This window comes from Xyrauchen texanus, chromosome 30 (assembly GCF_025860055.1).
Source record: "Xyrauchen texanus isolate HMW12.3.18 chromosome 30, RBS_HiC_50CHRs, whole genome shotgun sequence".
In the NCBI taxonomy this organism is placed as follows: Eukaryota; Metazoa; Chordata; class Actinopteri; order Cypriniformes; family Catostomidae; genus Xyrauchen; species Xyrauchen texanus.
The window spans coordinates 14,436,674-14,460,409 of NC_068305.1; the positions used below are offsets into that span (position 1 = coordinate 14,436,674).

The following is a 23,736-nucleotide window of genomic DNA, read 5'->3' on the forward strand; positions in this document are numbered from 1 at the left end:
AGAACTTCAAAACGGTTTTTGTAATATATTGATATAATGATGTAGTGATCACAAGCAAATTTGTTTATTACATAGGGAGTAAGCGCAACTTGTGAAATTTGTGCAAAGTGCAAAAGAAAAATTATAATATTCTGTTGAAATATTTGCCATACAACAAATCAAGAGCATATAAATTAAAATGTGCTCTTGGTGTAAGACCAAAAGTGTTCTTTTGGGGGCGCACGAGCCATTGACATTCTTTGCTAAATGAACTTTTTATTCAAATTAACTGTCAAAATTATGTTTATGAAGTCGATTAACTGTTTTAGCCCAATAGACTAAGGTCTACAACGAAAAGTGTGGTCAGTTAAAAAGTTAACTAGTAGTTTGAATGCTCAAGTTATTCTCCTCCAATATAGATGATTTGGCATTGTTTTTATGCCTCTTATCATTGAGGTGACGCGTCTGACGATTAAACTTCCAACTCATCTAGACCTCGAGGACTGGGCGGGGTCGAGTGTAATGCTCGATCCCTATTGGCTGCCGACGGGGCCGCAGGAACGGTAAGCGCTGGGCAGCCAGAGCAACAGCAGCGAGCTTACGCAGAGGCGAACAAGGCAGACAGTCGGCGCTTCCCGGCGGGGGGGTTCAGCACGAAAACTATCCCAAGTGTTTGTTCTGTACCTTGAAACACACCCCTTTGCCTGTATGCAGTTGTAAATTATTGACGTTTTTAGCTAGTCGTAAATATTAGAGGATAATAGAAAAAAAGCGAGGATGTTGGTCCCCGCGGGAAGATAATGAAGAATCTGTGCGTGTTGTTGCTGTGCGTCAATTTAACTCTCCTGTGCTGGTAAGTCAAAACAATCACTTTTATTCATTAAAGTAATGTTATAATATCTCTAGCTGTGAAGCTGAACAATGAAATCATTCATACATCGACAGCTACATCATATACCATCTATCGCTCATGATAGCTCTATGCTAGATGCTAACGGGATGTGTTCACATGCGTTGTGTCTCTAGACATTGAAAATGTCAAAGTCAAATGAGCCTACTATTTTATATAGTTTGTGAATTTTATTTAGACATTTAAACTTCACACAGAGATGTGCTGTCAGCCTGTTGAAAGATCACCAGCTGTCCCTGTGTAAGTACATTGGGGGATTTATTGTACACAATGTTAAGAAAGCAGCCCACCTTGCATTTCAATAAGAAGGTAGACTTCCCACTTCTGTATGTATGTAATTGTAAATTGTAATTCAATGGTTTATCATTTTAAATTTGTTGCCCACATCAAAGCAATTTTATAGCTTTTATGATCCGTTATGTGATGATGTCAAATATGTCTTATACTCTGTATGCTGAGCTGCTTAGACAAGGGACTGCTTGGTTTTCTGACATTTACTTGAAAGTTATTTCTATACTGTCCAGTGGACTGGATTGGTACAGCCTAATTTGGACTGTACCACCATGACAAACTTATCCTAGTTTGTTCACTATATGACAGGGGTCTTCAACCAATTTCAAGGACCCCCTGGTATGTAGAGAGACGGAGAAGGGACCCGTGCTGTATTTTACGCCTAAAAAAATGTGTGTGGTACCATATTATTTTATTTACATATTTGACGATGTTTACATTGAAAAGCCATTGAAATAATAATTAAATTCAGTATAGCAGAGGTCTGCAACCTTGTTGACATGAAGGGCTATCTTTAATTTTCTTTTTTAATCACTGTGCCACACCCTCTACAAAAAATTAAATAAATAAATTAGACAGACAAACAGAAAGACAGGCTGTCCATGCATAAAAAAAACTTTAAGGGTACCGATAGGCCTATACCTGGAGTCTTCATCTCATGGTAGTGATTGATTTTATACATACGTTTCAAAATGTGTTAATTTCTGTAGGAGGAAAATGTTGTAATGATGACAAAATGACTATGCACCTTTCTGGTATATATATATATATATATATATTAGACATGTTACATATACAGAATGTGTCTGTGAAGTTTTAGCTTAAAATACACTACAGATAATTTATTATAACATGTTGAAAATGGCAATTTTTGGGTGGGAATAAAAATGAGTCTTTAAATGGAAATGAGCTGGTGCTCCCCCACCATATCCAGAATAGGGTGGAGTTTTGACATTTCTGCTTCGGATAACTAGACATCATAAGCAATATGACTGACAGCAAAAATAGTGGTGTTCAGCCCTATATGTTTGAACCTGAGTCAGAAACTGATGAGGGAGAGATGGAATGAACCTGGAAGTTTCCGAATGGTTATTTGAAAAATGTATTTATTTGTTGTAGGGTTTTTTTTCAGCAGTTTTGCAATGATGGATGAGCAACACACACACATGCTTTTACAACATTCGCTATGTGCTATAAGGAAACAACACACGTTAACAAACATGTCCGTCGGCATTGTCCGTCAACAGTCATGGGCAGGGCCTGTACAAAGTGACGTCACTTTGTACAGAATCTGCGAACGGCTTGTTCTGAGACAGTGCTTATCATTAATGGGGAATAAAAAAAAAAAGGACTGGGTGGATTTTTATCATTGTAGGGTGGTTGTGTACACACTGCCAACACACATATGTTCAAACACCATGTAAAAGTGAATTTGGCATAATCGGTCCCCTTTAACAATGTTCGGCATTCCATTTAATTCTTAACAAAATAAAACGGGATGCACGAATATGAGGAAGGATTACTACAACAGGATGTTTTGGCATGCAGGTTCAGAATGTGAATGGACTAAAATACACACTCCTCTCGCCAGGGACATGCGAGGCGATTGTTTTTGTTCTGCGAATATATGTGCGAGTAAGGGCAGCCGGTGAAGTTTCTGGTGTCCCTAGGGTGTTGGTGCCCTACGCAGGACTGCGTAATATGCATATATGGAGCGGCGATTCTGTCTCACTCATGTGTGAGTGATTATTACGAGTGCCTGTGGTGAATCAAACAGTAGTTTGTGGTCCCCCTGCGGCACCCCCTGTAGAAGATCCTTGTTAAACATTTTCAAAATATTATATAGCAAGTTCCAAAATGTGTATATCCATGACATATTCAATAGCTTTGTGACACAGTTTTTATATGTCCTCACTACATTTCAGCCAGGCTGATGTGGCATCCGCAGTGGACAGGTGGTGGATTAGGGTTGCAAGCATACAGGGTGCCAGTACCTGGTATGAGACACAAGAAAGCGATTACACCCTGTTCCAGACCAGCCTGTTGGATTGATGATTTTAATAATAGTCTAGTTTGTGAACGTGCTGCCATTTTCATAAGATCTGATTATAGAGCTTGTATTATTGTGTTTTTGCACTGCAATTTGCAACCACAGTCTTGAAATGTGAGCTGGAAAAATGCTCTCATTTTCAGTTCTAAGGTAGCCCTGTAAGAGGTGAACTAGAGGGGAATAAACGTTTTTCTCAAGCTGTCTAACTAATTGAGGTTGTTTGGCTGTTTGCGCATTTCACCCCTAATGCGAGTATGAACAAACATGGTGTGTTGCATAAGAATAAAAAGGCTTCCTCACATTATTGTAAACTGGCACCCATTATTAGTTCGGAATAATTTAGTGTGTGTTTTAATGGGATGGATCATAGAGTAGAGCTTAGAAGAGGCAACATTTTGTCTGAAAGGCCAACCTTTCTTTTTCCCCCATTTTTTTTTTAAGTCTGTGTTTTTCCAAAGGTCCCACAGGTCGAAGTTCAGAATTCAAAAATCTAAATATATAACTGATGGGGATAAACCTATTTCTTACTACTCATTGGGACAAAAACATTCAGCATTTAGGGCTATGCAGACTGGACATATTGTTTTAAATGACACTATTGGTTTGGTTTAAGGTTTTGGATAGGGAGGTAGGATTGATTTGAGCCTAAATCTCGATAGATCTGTTTGGGAGAAAATTTATTTTGGACATTTTACTTCGGAACTGCCACAGTGTGTATCCATAGCCACAGGACAATTTCTGAGTGTTTGCTTTCAGTGCATTACATAAACTCAAAGAAATATTCCTTTGTTTGATATCAGTCCTTTGGTGTGAAGGCTGCTCGAAAGGAAAACATGCAACTCTTGCCAGTGCTTGACAGTTGGTGAAATTAATTTCCATGGAAGTTCAATCAGATTAGGCATATTTAAACAGCGTATCACGTTCTTATATTTGAATATGAATATATGTATCTTTGCAGGAGAGCACACAGACAAGAGACAAGTTCTCCTGCCATTTCACTTTTTGCTCAGGTGATTTCTGATCACAAACACTAGGGTTGTCATGGCCAATCATTTTAAATGCATTATTGTTTTTCCGTCACATGTGTCTGCAAGGAAGAAAGTTAAATCTACGTGTAGTGTTGTACTTTGAAAACTTTCCTACAAACCACCCTTGATGCTCTTGGCACTCCGAAGCTAAAGTACATGGAAATGTATACACACAAAAGTGGTGCAGAACAGACTCACACAATACATAAAAAGACACTCTGTTCTAGTGCTGGATCTTGACCTATCTGACTTCAGTAAGGAGAACTGCGAGAGCACTCCTTAAGAGTCTGTCTCCTGTCCTGCTCTTTTTTAATCTAATATGTTTCTATCTTCATGGAGGGACGTTGTTTTCAGTGTATGGCTGCATTGAGGGCATAAGAAATCAGAAAGAATGAGTGTGAAGAAAGTTAAAATAGTGCAAGAAACGCACAACCTGCAGTTATGGGCAGGACATGGTGCTGCTTTGGCACACTTTCAGACCCATAGACAGTCTTGCAAAAGTTATGCTTACTTTTTCTTTCTTGCTTATAATAGCTGAGAATGTAGCATACTTCTGTGACATCTTCCTCCACGCCTCCAGCACCAAAACTCACAGGCTCCTGCAGAGGCCCTGTTAAACTCTGTGAGATACAAACATGTCTTAACTTTCTCAAGAACATTAACACTGTGTAAGCAGAGACGGTAAAAATATTACCCAAAAGGATGTCCCAGTCTGAACTGCCCATCACCTACTTTGATGTCTAGGCTCAAAGTTGCCAATGGTGATATTACCCCTAGATCATTAGGTAGGTTCATCTTCTCACTTGGTCTCGAGACCATATTAGCATAATTAGGGCTGTTTGTCTTGGATATAACCGAAAAAAGAGAGATGAAACTTTTGTGTCTTTCGTAGACTCACTTTCAACGCAGGTGTGAAATAAAGCACAACTTTTTTTTTTATTGTGTGGCGACTTGTGATGTTGACGTACATTATACCCTTCTTGGCCCCCTTTGTGGTCTTTTCATTTTATTTGACTTGCCAGGCACCGAAGCATGGCCATATGGGGAGGGGCCCGTGTTTTCTATGACTGAGAACACACACTAGCAATGTAGTGTGCGCACTACTAATGTCAAAAGTGGGGTTGGTGGCACATATGTTCACAGTTTTTTCATGTTAATCTTACACTTGCTCGGACTATATATTTTTTTTTGTCATATTTTGATCACTGAACATGCCTACTGTTGTTTGGCATGCATAACATGTTATGTTAAAGAACATAGTGTTCTCCTTTTAGGGAAGAAAAGTTTTGTTATGACAAAACCTTTTATTTTCACTCTTGACAGCATGTAAGCATGCTGACAACTCAAACACACACAAAATGTCTTTGAGGGATTAACCCACATTTACTATTTACACAGATTTACCCTGTAGCCTCTCTGAATGATAAAGGCAGTGTTAAAAAAGAGAGGGATGTGTGTAGTTGCTGTTAATATCACCTCTCTTTGCAGATGGTATGATGATATCACTGTAAAGGTGCTATCAGTCCACTGTCTAATTATTTTCATTTGAAAGATTATGTGAGTCATTTATACCTTCCAACTGTTTCCCATTGTTGCAGCTGGATTAGTGTGGCACATATAACAGCATGAGACTGATAATGATTTGGAGGGATAATACTTTTTCAGCCTGAGCTTTGAGTAGTAAGCAATGACGTTATGTAATAGAGTATTAGGTAAGTGGGATTGAATTGGGAAGGCAGCCAGTCTGCAAGCCCCTGTGCTTTGTTTGCTGGTGTGTAATGGTGTCTTGTCAGCTATTGTATGAAGTCAGTAGATACATATATTTATGCCGGCGACATCACATAATAAATTAGAGATATTTTTTTTAGGTTGTATTTAAAGTCACCGTTTCACACGTGGCATGTTTTTCCTATAAAGAAGAATACAACCTTTTGTAGTTCAACTAAAATATAATTTATTACAATAAATTGTCCTACTTTTAATGCCACTAGGCAACATTTTTATTCAAAGTTTTTAATGGATGATTTAAAAAATGTTTCACCAGGGGATTTCTTTTTTTTTTTTTTTTTTTATCAAATATTGAAATGAGATCTTATGTTCATTGTGTATATTATAAATTATGAAATATTACCTTTTTAAAAACTACCTCGATCTTGCCATGAAAATAGCCAGTGATGCTGACATGGCAATAAAAATAAATAAATATTACAATAACTTAACTTTTTTTTAATTACATGTTTTCATATGAACTATGGAGGACCAGGAGTGCCACTTAAAAATAAAATGAAGATTCAATGAACAACCTGTAAATAATGATTCTGATAAGTTTAAACCGACTGCTTAATTGTTTGACTTATTCAAACTGATAACCTGGCAGTTTGAGTCCTAAAATACTCATGAAAAGAACCAGTTTAAAAGAATAATTTGCTTGTGAATCGGACTTCACAGTTTGCTTGGTGTGGGAATCTTTAAGACCCCAGCACACTTAAGGCTCCTGTATACTTACTACAAAATCGAAGAATAAACATGTGAGACGTAATTTAAACTTTGAGGAAAACTTCTTACCGACTGCAAACCACCTTCTTACTGCCATTGGTCCACGTCATTGGTAAGTGTGACCTGGAGATCCACTCAGTACCGGCAATCCCTATACACATCACGCAGACTGCACAAGGCATCGGCTCCTTAAGGGGGGCACTAGAAACTCCACCGGCTGCCTTCTCGCAGATTAAACGTTTTTAAGGACTCTATAGCAGTCGCAGAACAGAGACGATCGCCTCACACACTGCAGTTATTGAGTTGATGCAAATGTACCTACATCTGTATGATTGTTCATGTGTGTGCGTATATATATATATATATATATATATATATATATATATATATTTTTTCCTTGTCATGCATTTTTTTAATATTAGTCTACAAAAGGTATAAAATCTACTAAAATACAAGTGCCCATTCACTCATGTGCCTTCTGCAGACGAAAGCCATTCACACATCTGCCCGAAGTAAGATATGCCTCTTATCGTCATTCTTTTGTCTGTATTCTAAACCATTAACACTCTTTTTATACACCCATCTTTGCAGTAGCATCAATGTCATTATAAATTACAATAACCGAGTGAAATCGGCACATATTATGACTAGTTCTAAAGTTTTAGCACATTAGCGTCATCAGTTCAGAACATAAACGAGACAAATTATACATTATCTACTGCATATTTATTACTTAAAATCATCATCGAGTGGTTAAAATAGCATCTTTTACTGATGTTGTGTAGGGATGTGGACCATTAACCGGCATTAACAATTTGTTCGACTAATAATATTTGTTCAGTATGAACAGAGAGGTTAATTAAAGAAACAACAGAGGTTATTTGATGGTTTAACATGTACACACAAGGCCGCTGTTAATACATAACGAAGAAGAACTTCTCCAAAAGTGTGCTGAGCCTTTGCGGAGTAGTTCTTTGTTTTAGAGGTCAAAAGAAGTTTCAAGTAGTAGCAACACGAGTGGCTCCGGCAAGTAGTAGCAACACGAGTGGCTCCTCAGACTATCAGAAGTGCAAGGCGGCATGCACTCGTTCCTCTAAAGTATGGGAATTCTTTAATTTAAAAGGAAACAATTCCGTGATATGTCGTCTTTGCAAAATGGAGATGGCCTTCCATTCTAGCACCACGGCAATGCACCAGCACCTGAAGAGGCGCCACCCGGCTGCAGCTGCAGATGACAGAGCACCGTAAGTTTTTTTCAACTCCCCACTTTGCACTCGATGTTGGAGTAGGCTATAATACGTTGTCGACACCTAAAGTTTTCGCTTATAGCTATTAATAATGCGCTTGTAGCTATGAATGTTGTGAAAAATACATAGAGGACACTGACAACGCGCTGACAGACAGGACCAAGCAGGTAACATTATAGTCTCAACTTTCAAATTTGGTCATTCAAAGAAAATTAAACCATAAATAGGCCTACTATTTTGTGGCTCTTTAATGTGTCGTGACAGATTGCCTCAGTTAAAGCTGCTCGTGATCCGATCATCTTTTCCTTGGTTAATTTATAGCATCAAATAGGCTAAACATGAATGTAGCCTACATCAGAAGGACTGTTGTTTTAACCGCGGAAAGATGTAAGTACAGTAGCCTACAATCCATTATTCAAATTCAAATCCACCGACGTTAATCTTCTCTCTCCTGACTATTTTGTCGGACAAAAATGGAGTATTATGATTGTTTGATCAGATCGCTAGTCAATCAAACTCCCGGCAAATGTTTTTTTTTTTTTTTTTTACATTTTATACACCCCCGATGAAACCGGTATTACCGGTGTTGTCACAAGTCGATTAATCGAATCGAAATCGAATCGGACTGGGAAAAACGAATCGTTAGATTAATCGATGCATCGAAAAAATAATCGCTAGATTAATCGTTTAAAAAATAATCGTTTATCCCAGCCCTAATTAAAACTCATCTCTTAACCACTCCACAGATCTCAAATTAGCAATCTACAGTTTTGGCAAGTCGTTTAGGACATCTACTTTGTGCATGACGCAAGTAATTTTTCTAACAATTGTTTACAGACAGACTGTTTCACTTTTAATTGACTATATCACAGTTCCGGTGGGTCAGAAGTTTACATACACTATGTTAATTGTGCTTTTAAGCAGCTTTGAAAATTACAGAAAATAATGTCAAGCCTTTAGACAGTTAGCTTCTGATAGGCTAATTGAGTCAATTGGAGTTGTGTCTGTATTTAGGTGTATGTATTTAAAGGCCTACCTTCAAACTCAGTGCCTCTTTGCTTGACATTATGGGACAATCAAAAGAAATCAACCAAGACCTTTGGTTGTTGTGGATTAAAATATTTATATTAAAATTGTGGAGCTCCACAAGTCTAGTTCATCCCTGGCAGCAATTTCTAAATGCCTGAAGGTACCATGTTCATCTGTACAAACAATAGTACGCAAGTATAAACATCATGGGACCACGCAGCCATCATACAATTCAGGAAAGAGACACATTATGTCTCCTAGAGATGAACGTAGTTTGGTGCAGAAAGTGCAAATCAATCTCCGAACAACAGCAAAGGATCTTGTGAAGGTGCTGGAGGAAACAGGTAGACAAGTATCTATACCCACAGTAAAACAAGTCATATCGTGACTATCGAGGCATAACGTGAAAGGCTGCTCAGCAAGGAAGAAGTCACTTCTCCAAAACTGCCATAAGAAAGCCAGACTACAGTTTGCAAGTGCACATGGGGACAAAGATCTTACTTTAGGAGAAATGTCCTCTGGTCTGATGATTCAAATATTTAACTATTTGGCCATAATGACCATCGTTATGTTTGGAGGATAAAGGGTGAGGCTTGCAAGCCGAAGAACACCATCCCAACTGTGAAGCATGGGCGTGGAAGCATCATGTTGTGGGGGTGCTTTGCTGCAGGAGGGACTGGTGCACTTCACAAAATAGATGGCATCATGAGTCCCGATGTGCAAGAGACTGACATTAAGCAACAGCCAATAAAATAGAGAGAGAGCGCAAGAGGAGAAAGGCATTGGGGAACAGTCAACATTTTCGAAAATAAAAACATCACCCACGTCTCCCAAACTGCTGTCTCGTTATTATTTTTATTTGTTTTTTTCCCCATTCTGTGCAAATCAGTGCAACGAGTGTGAGCTCATCTTTCATGCTGTTTGTTGACATGTTATCATGAACAAACTTTCCCTGCTACTATGTCCATGTTTGTGAATTAATTTTGCGATCATAGTTTCAGTCTGGCACGAATGGTTGTGTGGTTGATGCACCCAGTCTGCAGTAATGTAGTGTGCACTTGGCTTTTGTATATGTGCGTTTTTAGCATCTCACTCTGTCTCTGCTTCGCACATAAGCACCATTGTGCTGCCCTGGTTTAAAATTAACTTGTTATTGAGAATTCCAAAATCGTTTGAAATTAAATCGCAATGCAACGGTGAATCGATTTTTGTTCTCTCACCCCCTGCTAGATCACAACATGGGTCAAATTTATTTACAAAACTATTTATTTAGATGTGGATTCAGAAGTGGCACAGTTATACGTATCATCAAACATTTGATTTATAGATTTCCGCTTCACAGATCAAGCCTGTTTTGCAAAATGGATGTTTTAAAGGAAATTGACTGCCCTGTTCCTCACCAAACCAGTTTCTATTATTTACCCTGAAGACAGCTCTAGTTCTCTATTCATGTCACACAGGAACCACAGCACTGCATGCAATTAACAATTAACACCTCTTTAAATTTACAGCTTTTCAGTTTGTGTATAAGTTAAAAAGCCAGTTGTTTTGCCCTCTTACGTAAGTCCATTGCATGAGGATTGTTACCGTGGTCATGCCTCTGGCCCCTAATCGTCATACAAGCCTAGCAGTTTTAGCATATGATTAAGTTGGAAATATTCTAGTGCTGACACGGGGAGGAAGGATAACTCTGGGAGATAGGATGGGGGTTGGGTTTGTGGTATGCAAGGCCAGATATCCCATCTTGGGTAAGAGGCCTTGTTTTTCTAGTAAAATGTGGGATTTAGTCAAGTCAAGTCAAGTGGTTTTTATTGTCGTTTCAACCGTATACAGTTAGTACAGTACACAGCAAAACGAGACAACGTTCCTCCAGAACCGTGGTGCTACATAAAAACAACAAAGGACCAACACAGGACCACATGAGACAACACAACGAAATAAAATACCTATATAAAAAACCTATATATACCTATATAAAGTGCACGTGTAAACATGTGCAAAAAGTACAGGACAGTACAACAAATTTCTGACAATGAACAGGACAATAGACAGTGCAGTGCCGACCAGTACTCAGTAGTGCAAAAAGATGACAGTTTCTAAAAATGTAAACATAATGCACATAGCAGTTATTGAGGTAGCAGACAGTTATAAAGTGACAGTAATTAAAGTGCAACTCAGGACACCTGTGTGTGAGTGTCAAACCAGTCTCTGAGTATTGAGGAGTCTGATAGCTTGGGGGAAGAAGCTGTTACACAGTCTGGCCGTGAGGGCCCGAATGCTTCGGTACCTCTTGCCAGACGGCAGGAGGATAAAGAGTTTGTGTGAGGGGTGTGTGGGGTCGTCCACAATGCTGGTTGCTTTGCGGATACAGTGTTTTTTGTTAATGTCTTTGATGGAGGGAAGAGAGACCCCAATGATCTTCTCAGCTGTCCTCACTATCCTCTGCAGGGCTTTGCGGTCCGAAACGGTGCAAGTCCCAAACCAGGCAGTGATGCAGCTGCTCAGGATGCTCTCAATAGTCCCTCTATAGAATGTAGTGAGGATGGGGGTTGGAAGATGTGCTTTCCTCAGCCTTCGAAGAAAGTAGAGACGCTGCTGGGCTTTCTTGGTGATAGAGCTGGTGTTGAGGGACCAGGTGAGGTTCTCCGCCAAGTGAACACCAAGGAATTTGGTGCTTTTGACGATCTCCACAGAGGAGCCGTCGATGTTCAGCGGAGTGTGTTCACATTGTGCTCTCCTAAAGTCAACAACCATCTCTTTTGTTTTGTCGACATTCAGGGACAGGTTGTTGGCTCTACACCAGTTCGTCAGCCGCTGCACCTCCTCTCTGTATGCTGACTCGTCGTTCTTGCTGATGAGACCCACCACGGTCGTGTCATCGGCGAACTTGATGATGTGATTCGAGCTGTGCATTGCTGCACAGTCGTGAGTCAGCATAGTGAACAGCAGTGGACTGAGCACACAGCCCTGGGGGGCCCCAGTGCTCAGTGTGGTGGTGGTGGAGATGCTGTTCCCGATCCGGACTGACTGAGGTCTCCCAGTCAGGAAGTCCAGGATCCAGTTGCAGAGGGAGGTGTCCAGGCCCAGCAGGTTCAGCTTTCCAATCAGGTGCTGGGGAATGATTGTGTTGAGTGCTGAGCTGAAATCTATGAACAGCATTCGAACGTATGAATCCTTATATTTAGGTTTAGCTTGAATGGACGTTTACCTGAATTAAAGTCTTTGTGTTACATTGCCATCTTTTTCCAGTTTGTCTGGTATTCTCCTTGGAAGAACATTTTCTGTTTCCTCAAGAATTTCAAAAGAAATATGCAATGTGTCAGCACTTTGGGAATCTCTGTTGCAGAGAAATTTATAAGAAAGTTCCCCAGTACATCCGTTTAGAACGAAGGTTCCTGTTTGCACTGGGTGATATGGCAAAAAATATCATCACAATAATCTTTTTCATATTCATGCTTGCTTTGGCAGAAGAAAAGAAAAAAAGAATAATCCTATTGATCAATGTTGGTAAAAGCATTTATTTTATTTTATCTGTGTTTTTAGCCAAAAACTAAAATACATAAACCACTTCATTTCTGTTATCCTGTATGACATGTTCATTTCAATATAAAACCCTAAATATTAGTGCTGCACCGTTTCCACTTTTTCTCTTCCGATATCGGAACTCTCCGTATTGGCTGATACCGATCTGATACCAGTGTTGCTGGTTTTTGCATAATCAGTTTAGAACATCTTTACATTATTGTTTGGAACTAATTTGGGGTACACTTTAATATGTAAAGAAATACAAACCTCTACACATTATTTCAATATAAATGTATAGCTTATTAAGAAACACTTTATTAACTGGTATACTGGATAATGTAGCAGCAAAATTAACAGTAATTCCAGTATAAGTTTTTATACTTTATGATTATTTTTGCAAATTTTATTCAACTTGTATCTGGACTTTAAAGGATATCAGCTCACTTTTCTTTCAAACAAATATTATATGGAACCCATTCAACTTAAATATTATTATTATTTGTAAACAAATAAATAATAATATATAGAAAATATATCTCAATCATGCACCTTTAACTTTTAAACCCTCACACTTTTTTTTTGACATTCTGAACTCTCCAGGAAGTCCTGTTTGTTTTCAAGTTCACAGTCGTTTAAGTCGCTTCTTATTCAAATTCTGGTAAAATGCACCTCCAGCACCATTCTGAGTGCATATTATAAGTGAACCGAACTATTGCACGTCTTCAAGTGGCTTTAAATAAAATGCATATGTCATATGAACTACTGTAATTGTGTTTTTATGGTACTTTTATGTCATTTTTTTTAGCTTGACGTAACGAACATGACCAACACACAGTTTTGGATCGGCTCATCGGACCTATACCCGATCTGTCTAAACCCTTCAGTATCGGAGCCGATACTGATCTAGGTATCGGTGCATCCCTACTAAACATTATGTAAAAGCACATGCTGTACAGTTTCTTTCCGTTTCTGCGATTTCAAAATTGTATTTTATGGTAAGTATAACACGTATTACTTAAAAATTCTTGAGCAAACCAACTTTGTTGTCTCTTGTAAACATGACTTGATAATTTCCAGCTTACATCCTGCCATGATGTACACTAATTTCTAGGGATGCACTGAAATTTCGGCCGCCGAACATTTTCGGCCGAAAATGGCACTTTCGGTTTTTGGCCGAAAGAGAAAAAAGGCCGAAAATATATACCTCCTCGCCCCGCCCCTCAGTGCTCAGATTTCACTCTGGATCGATCTAGCCCTTATCACAGCGCTACCAAACAAAGGCCGATCATGTCAGCGGTGTGGAAATTCTTCAAAGTTTCTGATAAGGGTATCAAATTTGCGATCTGCAGTGTTTGTTCAGCAGAACTTTCAAGATATATAGAGTACAGCAAGAGATTCTTCAGGAAAGCGCCCCGATCCACAGCAGTGTCACAACTAGCGCAGCTACACCACAACTTGAGACGTATCTAGCTGAACTACCCGTTGCCATTAGCGACAATCTCCTTGACTACGGGCGCATAAACAAAGACCGCTTTCCTTTGCTTGCGCGGATTGCGCACAGGTATTTATCTGCCCAAGCACCAGCACAGAGAGTGAGAGACTGTTCAGTGCAGCATCTCATGTTCTTGATGAGCTTTCTGACAGGAGAGACTGTCAGAAAGTTTAGCAACTTTTGTTCTTGAAGAGAAACCTGTCACTTGTACTTAAATAGAAAGCGGTCCAAATTGATGTGTATAGCAATTACATTCCACTTGTTCTTCACTTGAGGATACATCTGTCGTTTACAGTTGAGGTTGGATTTAGTTTAATTACTGCTGTTTTGCACAATAATGTTCACTTAAAGTGTACATACGTTTACATAAACAGAATAGAGCACTGATCTATATATATAATTATATATTATAGATATATAGATCAGTGGAATAGAGGCCCTCTGCCATTCTGTGTTCTGCCTGTTGTTTTAATTAAAATTACTGTTGCATATTTAAACTTTTTGAAAGATGTTAGCTAAGTTCATTACTTGACTGTTGTTTTTCATATAATAGTTTCCTAAAACTTTACATTATTTGGATAATTGTTAATAAAATCTGTAAAATTAGATTTTTACAGAACTGAATGAAGAATAATATTTAATATAGTTTTTATAAATTTGTCCAATTTTGGTGTGTTACTTTCAGTAAAATGTGATTATTTTAATGGTTTGTAGTTTTTCAATTCAGATTCATTAAATTCATGAAATTAATGAAAAAGTATAATATTAATTCAATTATACACAAAAAAAATAGGTTAAAAAAAAGGTACATTTTGGTTTTCGGCCAAGTGCATCCTGGATTTTCGGTTTCGGCCCTGAATTTTAATTTCGGTGCATCCCTACTAATTTCTACTTGCTTATTCTCCCATCCTTTGCTCATTGGTGCCCACACCATATGGCCTGCTCTTAAAAAAAAAAAAGTTAACTAAATTAAATTGAGAAACTTTTCCACACAATTATCTCGTTCAAACAGATATAATTCACTAAAATCCAGTGTTTTCTTCCTGTCGATGTCTTCTTCTGAATTGCATATTCTATCAGCCATAATCAAAACTTCAGGATCAAAAGTTCTTCTGATTCACAAATAATGATGGTCACTCCGTGACAATCCAAGTAGGTGATCCAGGCTGTTTAAACTGTCAGGAGAGTACGTTTGAGTGCAACTTCAAGGCTGCATCCGAAACCAGGAAAATGCTGCCTCCGGAGGATGTATACGGAGGTACGATGAAAATAATGTGCTTTTCAAACTGTTCAGTGACCAGTTTCCTTAAGAAATCCATTATTCAAAACATGTCAGTTAAGCCATTTATGATTAGGCAACAAGGTAGCAAGTCAGATGCCTACGTTTTCGGATGCAGCCCAAAGTAAAAGCGCTGCATGTGTGTTGTAAGTACAATTGGTCTGATTCTGTATTTATTAGTAAATGTAATTGCTAATGTGGACATGCCATCCATGACTACTGTGTGTACTGTTTTTTTTTTTTTTTTTTTTTTTTTCTCTCTCCTCCCTAATATATGAACAATTTCTGTATGTGCAAATAAATTAAAAAAAAGTTACTAAACATAAATCTGAAAATTAAGTAAATATTGTGCTAACTAAGAGTATTTTTTTTTTTAATAGCAATTTTATGTTTGTTATTTACTATATTAAATTGTGTGATATATCAGCCTATCGGCCAGCCTGCTCTCTGGATATTGGCAATGGGAATTATGCTTGTGCAATGAGCTGAGTTTTTTAGGACTTGCTTGGTCTGATTGTGGCAAAGGAATTCCTGGCAGGGAAGACACTATTCATTGTGTGAAATGTCTGTAATTGAATACAGATTTTATTTAAGTGCCATATTCATTCATTCATTCACTTCACTAACAATTGTTAAAGAATCTAGTATTGAATGAGACACTGAAATAATGAATGTGCTTTAAAGATAGAGGCATGAAGAGAAATTTGGTTATGTTTCATTAAATGTTGCTTTTCAGAGGCAAGAACACATTTTGCAGGAACTCAGAGTAGCTCTCTTTAACTTGCCTTCACTCATTTGGATTCTTATGTCCAGATCCAGACAGTTCCATTATTGTTGCTTCTTTGTCTTTTGAATCTCTATTTTCTTTCTCTCTCTCTCTCTCTCTCTCTCTCTCTCTCTCTCTCTCCTCTCGCGCCTGGGTATACAGTTCAGATAGATTAGATCCTGTCAACTAAAGTGTACCATCTGAACGCCTCTGAAAAACCTGCACCTGCTCTAATAAGAATGTACAGAAAGTGGTATTTTTGTTTAGCAAATGCAAAGAAACGAAACCTCTTGTAGCTGTCTATAAATGGACCTTTGGTTTAATTTGAGACAGCCATTTGTAAAGTTCAGAATAACTAAATGTTGCATGTAATATGAATGAAATGCACACAGATGTGAATTATGTGATAGATGTCATTAAGAGTAGATGGCAGAACAGTCCACATGACGTGTACTGTTCTAAGGTCCCAGCTCAAGTGTAATTTTCACAACCCATGTTTTCTGGAGGTTTTTGGTCCACTAGAAATGTGTAGTGTAGTGTAGTGTAGTGTTTCTAGTGTAGTAGTAATATTTACGGTGGTTGCAATAGACTATCTAACTATCTATAGCCCATCCCCCACTTCTTCAAGCACAGGGTTCATTGTCTCTTTCTATCCCACTCACACAGACATTTCTCCCCCCACTCAGGTTGTGTACCAGGACATTTTGTACTAATTGTTAAGAGAGCAAAAAAATGGCCTATGATGTCCAATCTGAGGAGTTGAAAGGTTAGACATGTATGCCTTAGCCTATATACTACATTAGTGTCAGACTATCAAAATTTCAGTTGTCGATTCTAATACCAATGAAACTTCCAAATTTTCAATACCACACCACAGAATATTTTTTTAACTGATTTCTTAAGATAAACATTGTTTAAATTTGTCAAGCAATAATTAAAGAGAAGTTTATCATAACAAATGTATTTTTCTTCATAATATATGTTTTCTTATCATAAGAAAAACTAATTATAAGCAATAGAACAAATAAAGACAAAAAATACAAATTAAGCAAACTGTTCTTTAAGTTTTTCATCTAACAGCATTATCAAGTATTGCATTATAATTTTTAAATATAATGCATAAATACTTTACAAGAAAAATATATTGTTGTTTAATATTAACAACATAGTTAGAGGTCGGATGATATATCAGTTTTGCCGATTAATCGGCACCGATAACAGATTTCTGGAACAATCGGTTATCGACAAAAATCCACACTGAGTTTTCCCCCGTTGCGTCCGGTGCTGGAGCAGCTGGGAAGGGTCCGCTGTCGTTAACCTGTATGAGAGCGGCCTCTAGAGGTGAAATAAAAACTATCAATTCACTGATGGCTTGTGGTGTTTGATTTGACACGTGAGACAACAATCCGCATGCAGCAGAACACTTCAGATGCAGATTTAAAACATCAAGTTATGAAAAGTTATGTATACAGTACACTACAGTGCAAGTTGCCATATTATAAACTAATTAATTTGTTGACTAGATGCTGCATTAGTAGAGAACTGCAGTATGTTTGCCGACAAGGCTGAGAGGATGCTAACATTAAAGCTAACCTCAAGCGGTTAGAACAATGTGACAATGTGAAGTCCGACCCAAATGTTTAAATGTCACAATTGTTACCATCTATTACCATCTATTTGCATTATTTTATATCCAGCTGGTAACATTTATGCATTCGTTAGCCAGCGAAGATGCATATTTAAAGCTAGTGATGTGAGAAAGCAAATATAATTCTTCATGCAGCTGAGAGAAACGTATAAACAAATCAGAAACGCATCTGATTTCAATAAAAAAAATGTATACTCACTGTAATACGTTGACTTTAAATCGATCTCAATCTTGCGCTAAAAAAGGCTAAACACAGTGCAACAAAGTTTAACAGAAAGGAGGTGTCTCAAGATGCTTTTAAAGTTCTTTTTAATTAGACAAATCATCTAAAAAAAAAAAAAAAACAGCACTAGCTTGAGATGCTGAATAAACAAAAACTAAGGGAAACAAAGATGTTCGTCTAGCGTGCGTTTACATAGAAAAACTAGTGGATGTTGCAAAAGCGTTCGGTGTGAACAGCCCCTAACAGTTGGTGGAGGTTTTTGGCAATTACGTCTTGCTCTCTTATAAGCATTTTCTCACAATAATGAGTTGTTTAAATTAGGGCTGGGACGATGACGTTGACGCAAAAAATACGTCGACGCAAAATATGCGCGTCGATTCGTCGGACCCAAAACAAAGATGGCGGCGCCGGCAAGTAGTAGCAACACGAGTGGCTCCTCAGACTATCAGAAGTGCAAGGCAGCATGCACTCGTTCCTGTAAAGTATGGGAATTCTTTAATTTAAAAGGAAACAATTCCGTGATATGTCGTCTTTGCAAAATGGAGATGGCCTTCCATTCTAGCACCATGGCAATGCACCAGCACCTGAAGAGGCGCCACCCGGTTGCAGCTGCAGATGACAGAGCACCGTAAGTTTTTTTTCAACTCCCCACTTTGCACTCGATGTTGGAGTAAGCTATAATACGTTGTCGACACCTAAAGTTTTCGCTTATAGCTATTAATAATGCGCTTATAGCTATGAATGTTGTGAAAAATACATAGAGGACACTGACATCGCGCTGACAGACAGGACCAAGCAGGTAACATTTAATAAAGTCTCAACTTTCAAATTTGGTCATTCAAAGAAAATTAAACCATAAATAGGCCTACTATTTTGTGGCTCTTTAATGTGTCGTGACAGATTGCCTCAGTTAAAGCTGCTCGTGATCCGATCATCATTTCCTTGGTTAATTTATAGCATCAAATAGGCTAAACATGAATGTAGCCTACATCAGAAGGACTGTTGTTTTAACCGCGGAAAGATGTCAGTACAGTAGCCTACAATCCATTATTCAAATTCAAATCCACCGACGTTAATCTTCTCTCTCCTGACTATTTTGTCGGACAAAAATGGAGTATTATGATTGATTGATCAGATCGCTAGTCAATCAAACTCCCGGCAAATGTTTTTTTTTTTTTACATTTTATACACCCCCGATGAAACCGGTATTACCGGTGTTGTCACAAGTCGATTAATTGAATCGAAATCGAATCGGACTGGAAAAAACGAATCGTTAGATTAATCGATGCATCGAAAAAATAATCGCTAGATTAATCGTTTAAAAAATAATCGTTTATCCCAGCCCTAGTTTAAATGCTTTGTCAGGAAAGATGTTCAACGTCTGATTGAACAGCCCCTGGCCTGGGCTTATAGTCTGAGCCGCTTCACCACAGAGTTCAGCTGAATTCCACTGCTATCTGTGAATATTTCTACTTTACATACAACTGTATATAAAACAATGTTGTATTTTGCTGTTATTATGAAGCTTGAGTCTGGAGAAGTAGGAGTCAGTGTAAATTTAACACCATGTGAACTGTCTATTGAAGCGTTTCCCTCCCTTCATTTTAATTTAACTTATAAGAATATGTACTGATATACATTGTAGCCGACTGTGGTCCCAATCAGTGAACGTGACTCACGTTAAGGGAGTGTTACGGAATAGAAGCGAAACGGTGAAATTTGCCCCACTACTAATTTGCTCAAATTACTGAAGTGTTGCACCTTTCTTGAAGTATTTATTATATTAAAACATCTTATATAAAATGAAAAGAAAAACATTGAAAGAGCTTGAGTGTGATTTTATTTTATTATTATTTATTTTTTTCATTCAGTATCAATTTTTAAAACTGATTAATCCATTATTGGCAGGTACTGACTATCTTGGTTATCGGTATCTGTAAATGCCACTATCAGTTCACCTCTAAACATAACAGACAGTGGCATGTCTAGGCTGCATTTACAGATCACATTAGTGATGTTCTATTTTTTTAAATTAATCCATTTTGAGTCGATTCTCTTAGCAAAGTGGTCTGAATCAGTTAGTGATTCAGTCTCAATCATTTGGACAATTTACACAGTCTTAATCTTTAAGAAGTGGTTTCTCACTGTATAACTGTAATCAGATACTTTAGAACACAGAGAATGAATGCAAGCTGAATGATAATGTTTAAGCACAATCAGTTATTTTACGACAAACCAATTCCATTTACATTAATATGTGAACAAGACGGGCATTTTTACTGAATTGTATGTATGCATGTATGTATGTATGTATGTATGTATGAAGTGTTTTTGACTGTTCAGATGCGTTACTTTTGCAGTGCATGCACAGGCAGCACCCACTGTAGGATAGTGCACAGTTACTAAATAGAATCTGTATCAGCTATCAACAATGTAGAAAGAGTGGTACATTACATCTTTTTAATTTTAGTATATCGACTTGGCACTGAAGTACCGGTTCTTTTGACGTCACTACAACACATATATGGGGCTTTTCCACTGCACGGTATGACTCTGCTCGCTTTTAGGGGGTTTTCCACTGTGGATATTACCTGGTACGTTTTTTTTAGTACCACCTCGGTCGAGGTTCCATGCGAGCCGAGCCAATACTAAATGTGATGTCAAAACCCTGCAGAACACTGATTGCAAATTGTCACTACCACCGTCATTGCTATAAGCTAGATGGCAGTTTAGCTTACCCTCATGCGTCGTCTTTGAGCTAACACAGTTATGTCCTTGTCTGCGCTTTGGTGTATTATTTCCCAAACCCTCCTGTTTTTTAGCTGTATATCGTCTTGCTGCCGTCAGCCTTTTTGAAACAAAGTTTGTCGTCTTGCTGTGAAAAACAGCCAAATGGCGAGAATTAAGAACACAATTCATTCATTCATTCATTGCTCCTTTGTTGTGTGTTTGTGTGGCGTTTAAGATGATGTCACGGCAGTAGAGGCGGCACAACTATGACGATCAGCCTATAATCCTACCCACGTTGAGGTTGCACTAAACTGCAGTCGAAAATCAAGCTCAGAAAAGTAAAGTGAGCAGAGTCAAGTAGAGTCGAACCATAATGTGCAGTGGAAAAGTGCTAATGCTTGGCAAATGTCTTGCGCAGACATCGAAATTAGTTGTTAGACAGTCCCCAGCATGTTTGCTGAAAAGTTGCAGAACAGTCAAAGAGAGTGGTTAGCTTTGTGCATCCATTTAAAAAATGCATGCACTATAGCAGTGCAATCTTTACTAAGTAATCTAAATGTTTAATGCATGTACAGTATGTAACTTTGCAGTGCTGTTGGCTGTAGTATAAAATTCCAACAGCTCCTGCCATTAGCTCACATACTCTCACTGACCAACTTCCCAATCCCAACATGTACTATAGCCTCTGATCATGCCTTTTATCTATCTGGTTTGCTTACCAAATAGTTTTCCAGTCCTCAAATTTGGAAACTAATACCTCATGCTCTTTGAAAGTCCCTGCAAGTGAAAAAATAATGCTGCCTTAGAGAGGCATCTCATTCACCCTGTGTTCAATTGTTCAATAAATTAATTCATTTGCCTAGTTCTTTGTGCACTTGCTAAGCCTGTTTCATTGTTGTGGTGTTTGTATGTTTTTTAGATTTTGTATAAACCTTACACTGAATACAATGTGTATAATAAGTTCAGGGTGATCGTGTCAATACCTGGCGGCTTTATAACCAGGATGTTCTTGCTTAATTTTTACATTCAAATACATCCCTGGCTTATAATGACTGCATTCCTTCATGTACCCCTATAGACTGATCACATGGTCTCAATTATATGGTCAATAGTAAGACTTATGTCAACATGTTGAGCTGTGGTGTTGAGTTTCTTCAAGTAGTGTTGTGAAACAGATCCTTTGGGCGGATTAGTAATGTGCCAGCACATACAGAGACTAAACTATTGGAGAGTCAAAGACAATGCTAGATGACACTGGCAATTACCGATCATCTTATATTAAAAAGATGAATGCGGAATTCTGGGCAATCAGTGTGGATGTGTTTGCTGTGTAGGGAAAGTGGAAAGTTGCTTTCTGTTTCTACTTGATGTTTTTTTTTTAAAGTAAACAAATGAGGCCAGGACTTAAGCATATGCTGGCAGTTGTAGGTGACTCAACTTTCTCAAACGAATATGTAGACCCCTCAGCACAGGTTTGTGTATTGTGTTTGCATGGCCAATGGCAAGGAGCAAATGTGTGTGAATCGAGGTTGATGCTCTCTGCAAGAGTGTGCCCACTTATCCTGTGTTAATCAGTCATGAGAGCAAACACCCAACACTGACTACATGTACACCAGAAAGCAGCTTATTGCGAGAAAACTGTGTTCCTGTTTACATGCACAGTTTAAGCGCACTGCAAGGTAATTACATTTTCCTGCGACGCATGTGTAAAAAATAAAGTCAGAGAAAGACTTCAATATTTTACTCTCCATTGATTCACTTTATTTCCAGATATTCCAGAGTTGTTGCTGTGTTTGTTTCCTTAACTTACTATGGCGACCTGCAGCTGAATTGAGATACAGTAGTGGGGTTTCCCTCATACATAAAACTCTGGGATTCCCCCAATGTACCAGTGCATATATTTGCAGACGTTAGGGAAAGTCGATATTTTACATTTGTGTGTATAAATGGGGTATAGTTTGTGTATGTGATTTTCCCACTGTACTCCCAAAAATGTTGAATTCTTAATGCAATAATTATTCGAAAAGTAAAATACAACTAGAATTTCACCAAATTTTACTTTGCTGGCCATAAATACAGTGAAATGCACTTTAAAACCTTAACGTGCACACTAAAACTCGCAGTTATAACTGAATGCATTGGGTGGCGCTGTGGACACAAGATGATCACATTTGATGACACATGAGAGAATGGCGCTGTCTGGCTCCAGGCGCAGTGAAGTTCAGAATTACTGTAATCAAAATGATCAACATGTTGTGTGCAATCTTTGTCAAGTGAAACTGAGCTATAGTAATAGCACCACCGCAGTGAGAAAACATATGAAGTTCAAACACTGAACTGTCTGTATTGATCAGTCAAATGAGGAAAAGCAGCTGTCCATCACTGCATTCAGCACTGCAGGTAGGTGCAGATTTACCCCTGAGCAAGCCAAGAAGACCAATCACCTTTATGTTTCGTCGAGGGAGACTGGTTTAAGGAAGTCATACTTGAGCAAGACTTAAGACATTCCCTCACGGAAAACCATAATTGCGAGAACAGAGCTTCAATTTTAAAGCATGGTTTCCAATATCAAAACTACTTTGATGGTCGACTTCTTGGTTATTACATCTTACAGTTGGACAGCATTAACTACGGAGTCCTATGGCACTATTACGTGTCATTTTATCACTGATGGGAAGGTGAACAGTTATTAAAGTGCTTCAAGAAACTTGGTTGCATAGCAAACCTTTATCTGTGTGTCCCTGCAACGTTTGTGCCGGCAGAGTGCATTTTCTCTGCAATAGACCTGTTAACAGACTAAGGAGCTGACTTTCATCCGAGTATGTGAATATATTTTGAGCACATAAAAAACTAATACACATAATGGTTAGGCGCTTACCACACAGAGAAATGCCAGTTTCTGAGTTTATAGTTCTTAACATGAGCTGCTTCTGTATTATTTGAACTTTAATAAAGCTATAACACATTAAATATAACAGCATTTGTAACACCGGGATGTTTCCTTTAAAGAGCTCCTGCTCCGCTTATTCCACAACGAGACTGC

The 23,736-nt window shown here is 38.2% G+C and overlaps 1 protein-coding gene across 7 annotated transcripts in view; it reads left to right on the plus strand.

Annotated features, from left to right (window-relative positions):
* Positions 1 to 593: 593 nt before the first annotated feature.
* Positions 594 to 23,736, plus strand: part of suco (SUN domain containing ossification factor) — an 81,586-nt gene continuing 58,443 nt past the window's right edge. For all 7 annotated transcript variants that reach the window (XM_052098743.1, XM_052098744.1, XM_052098745.1 and 4 more), the window contains exon 1: positions 594 to 832. In XM_052098743.1, coding sequence (XP_051954703.1) covers positions 780 to 832 — 53 coding nt within the window. In that variant the 5' untranslated portion in view covers positions 594 to 779. The remainder of the gene's footprint in view (positions 833 to 23,736) is intronic.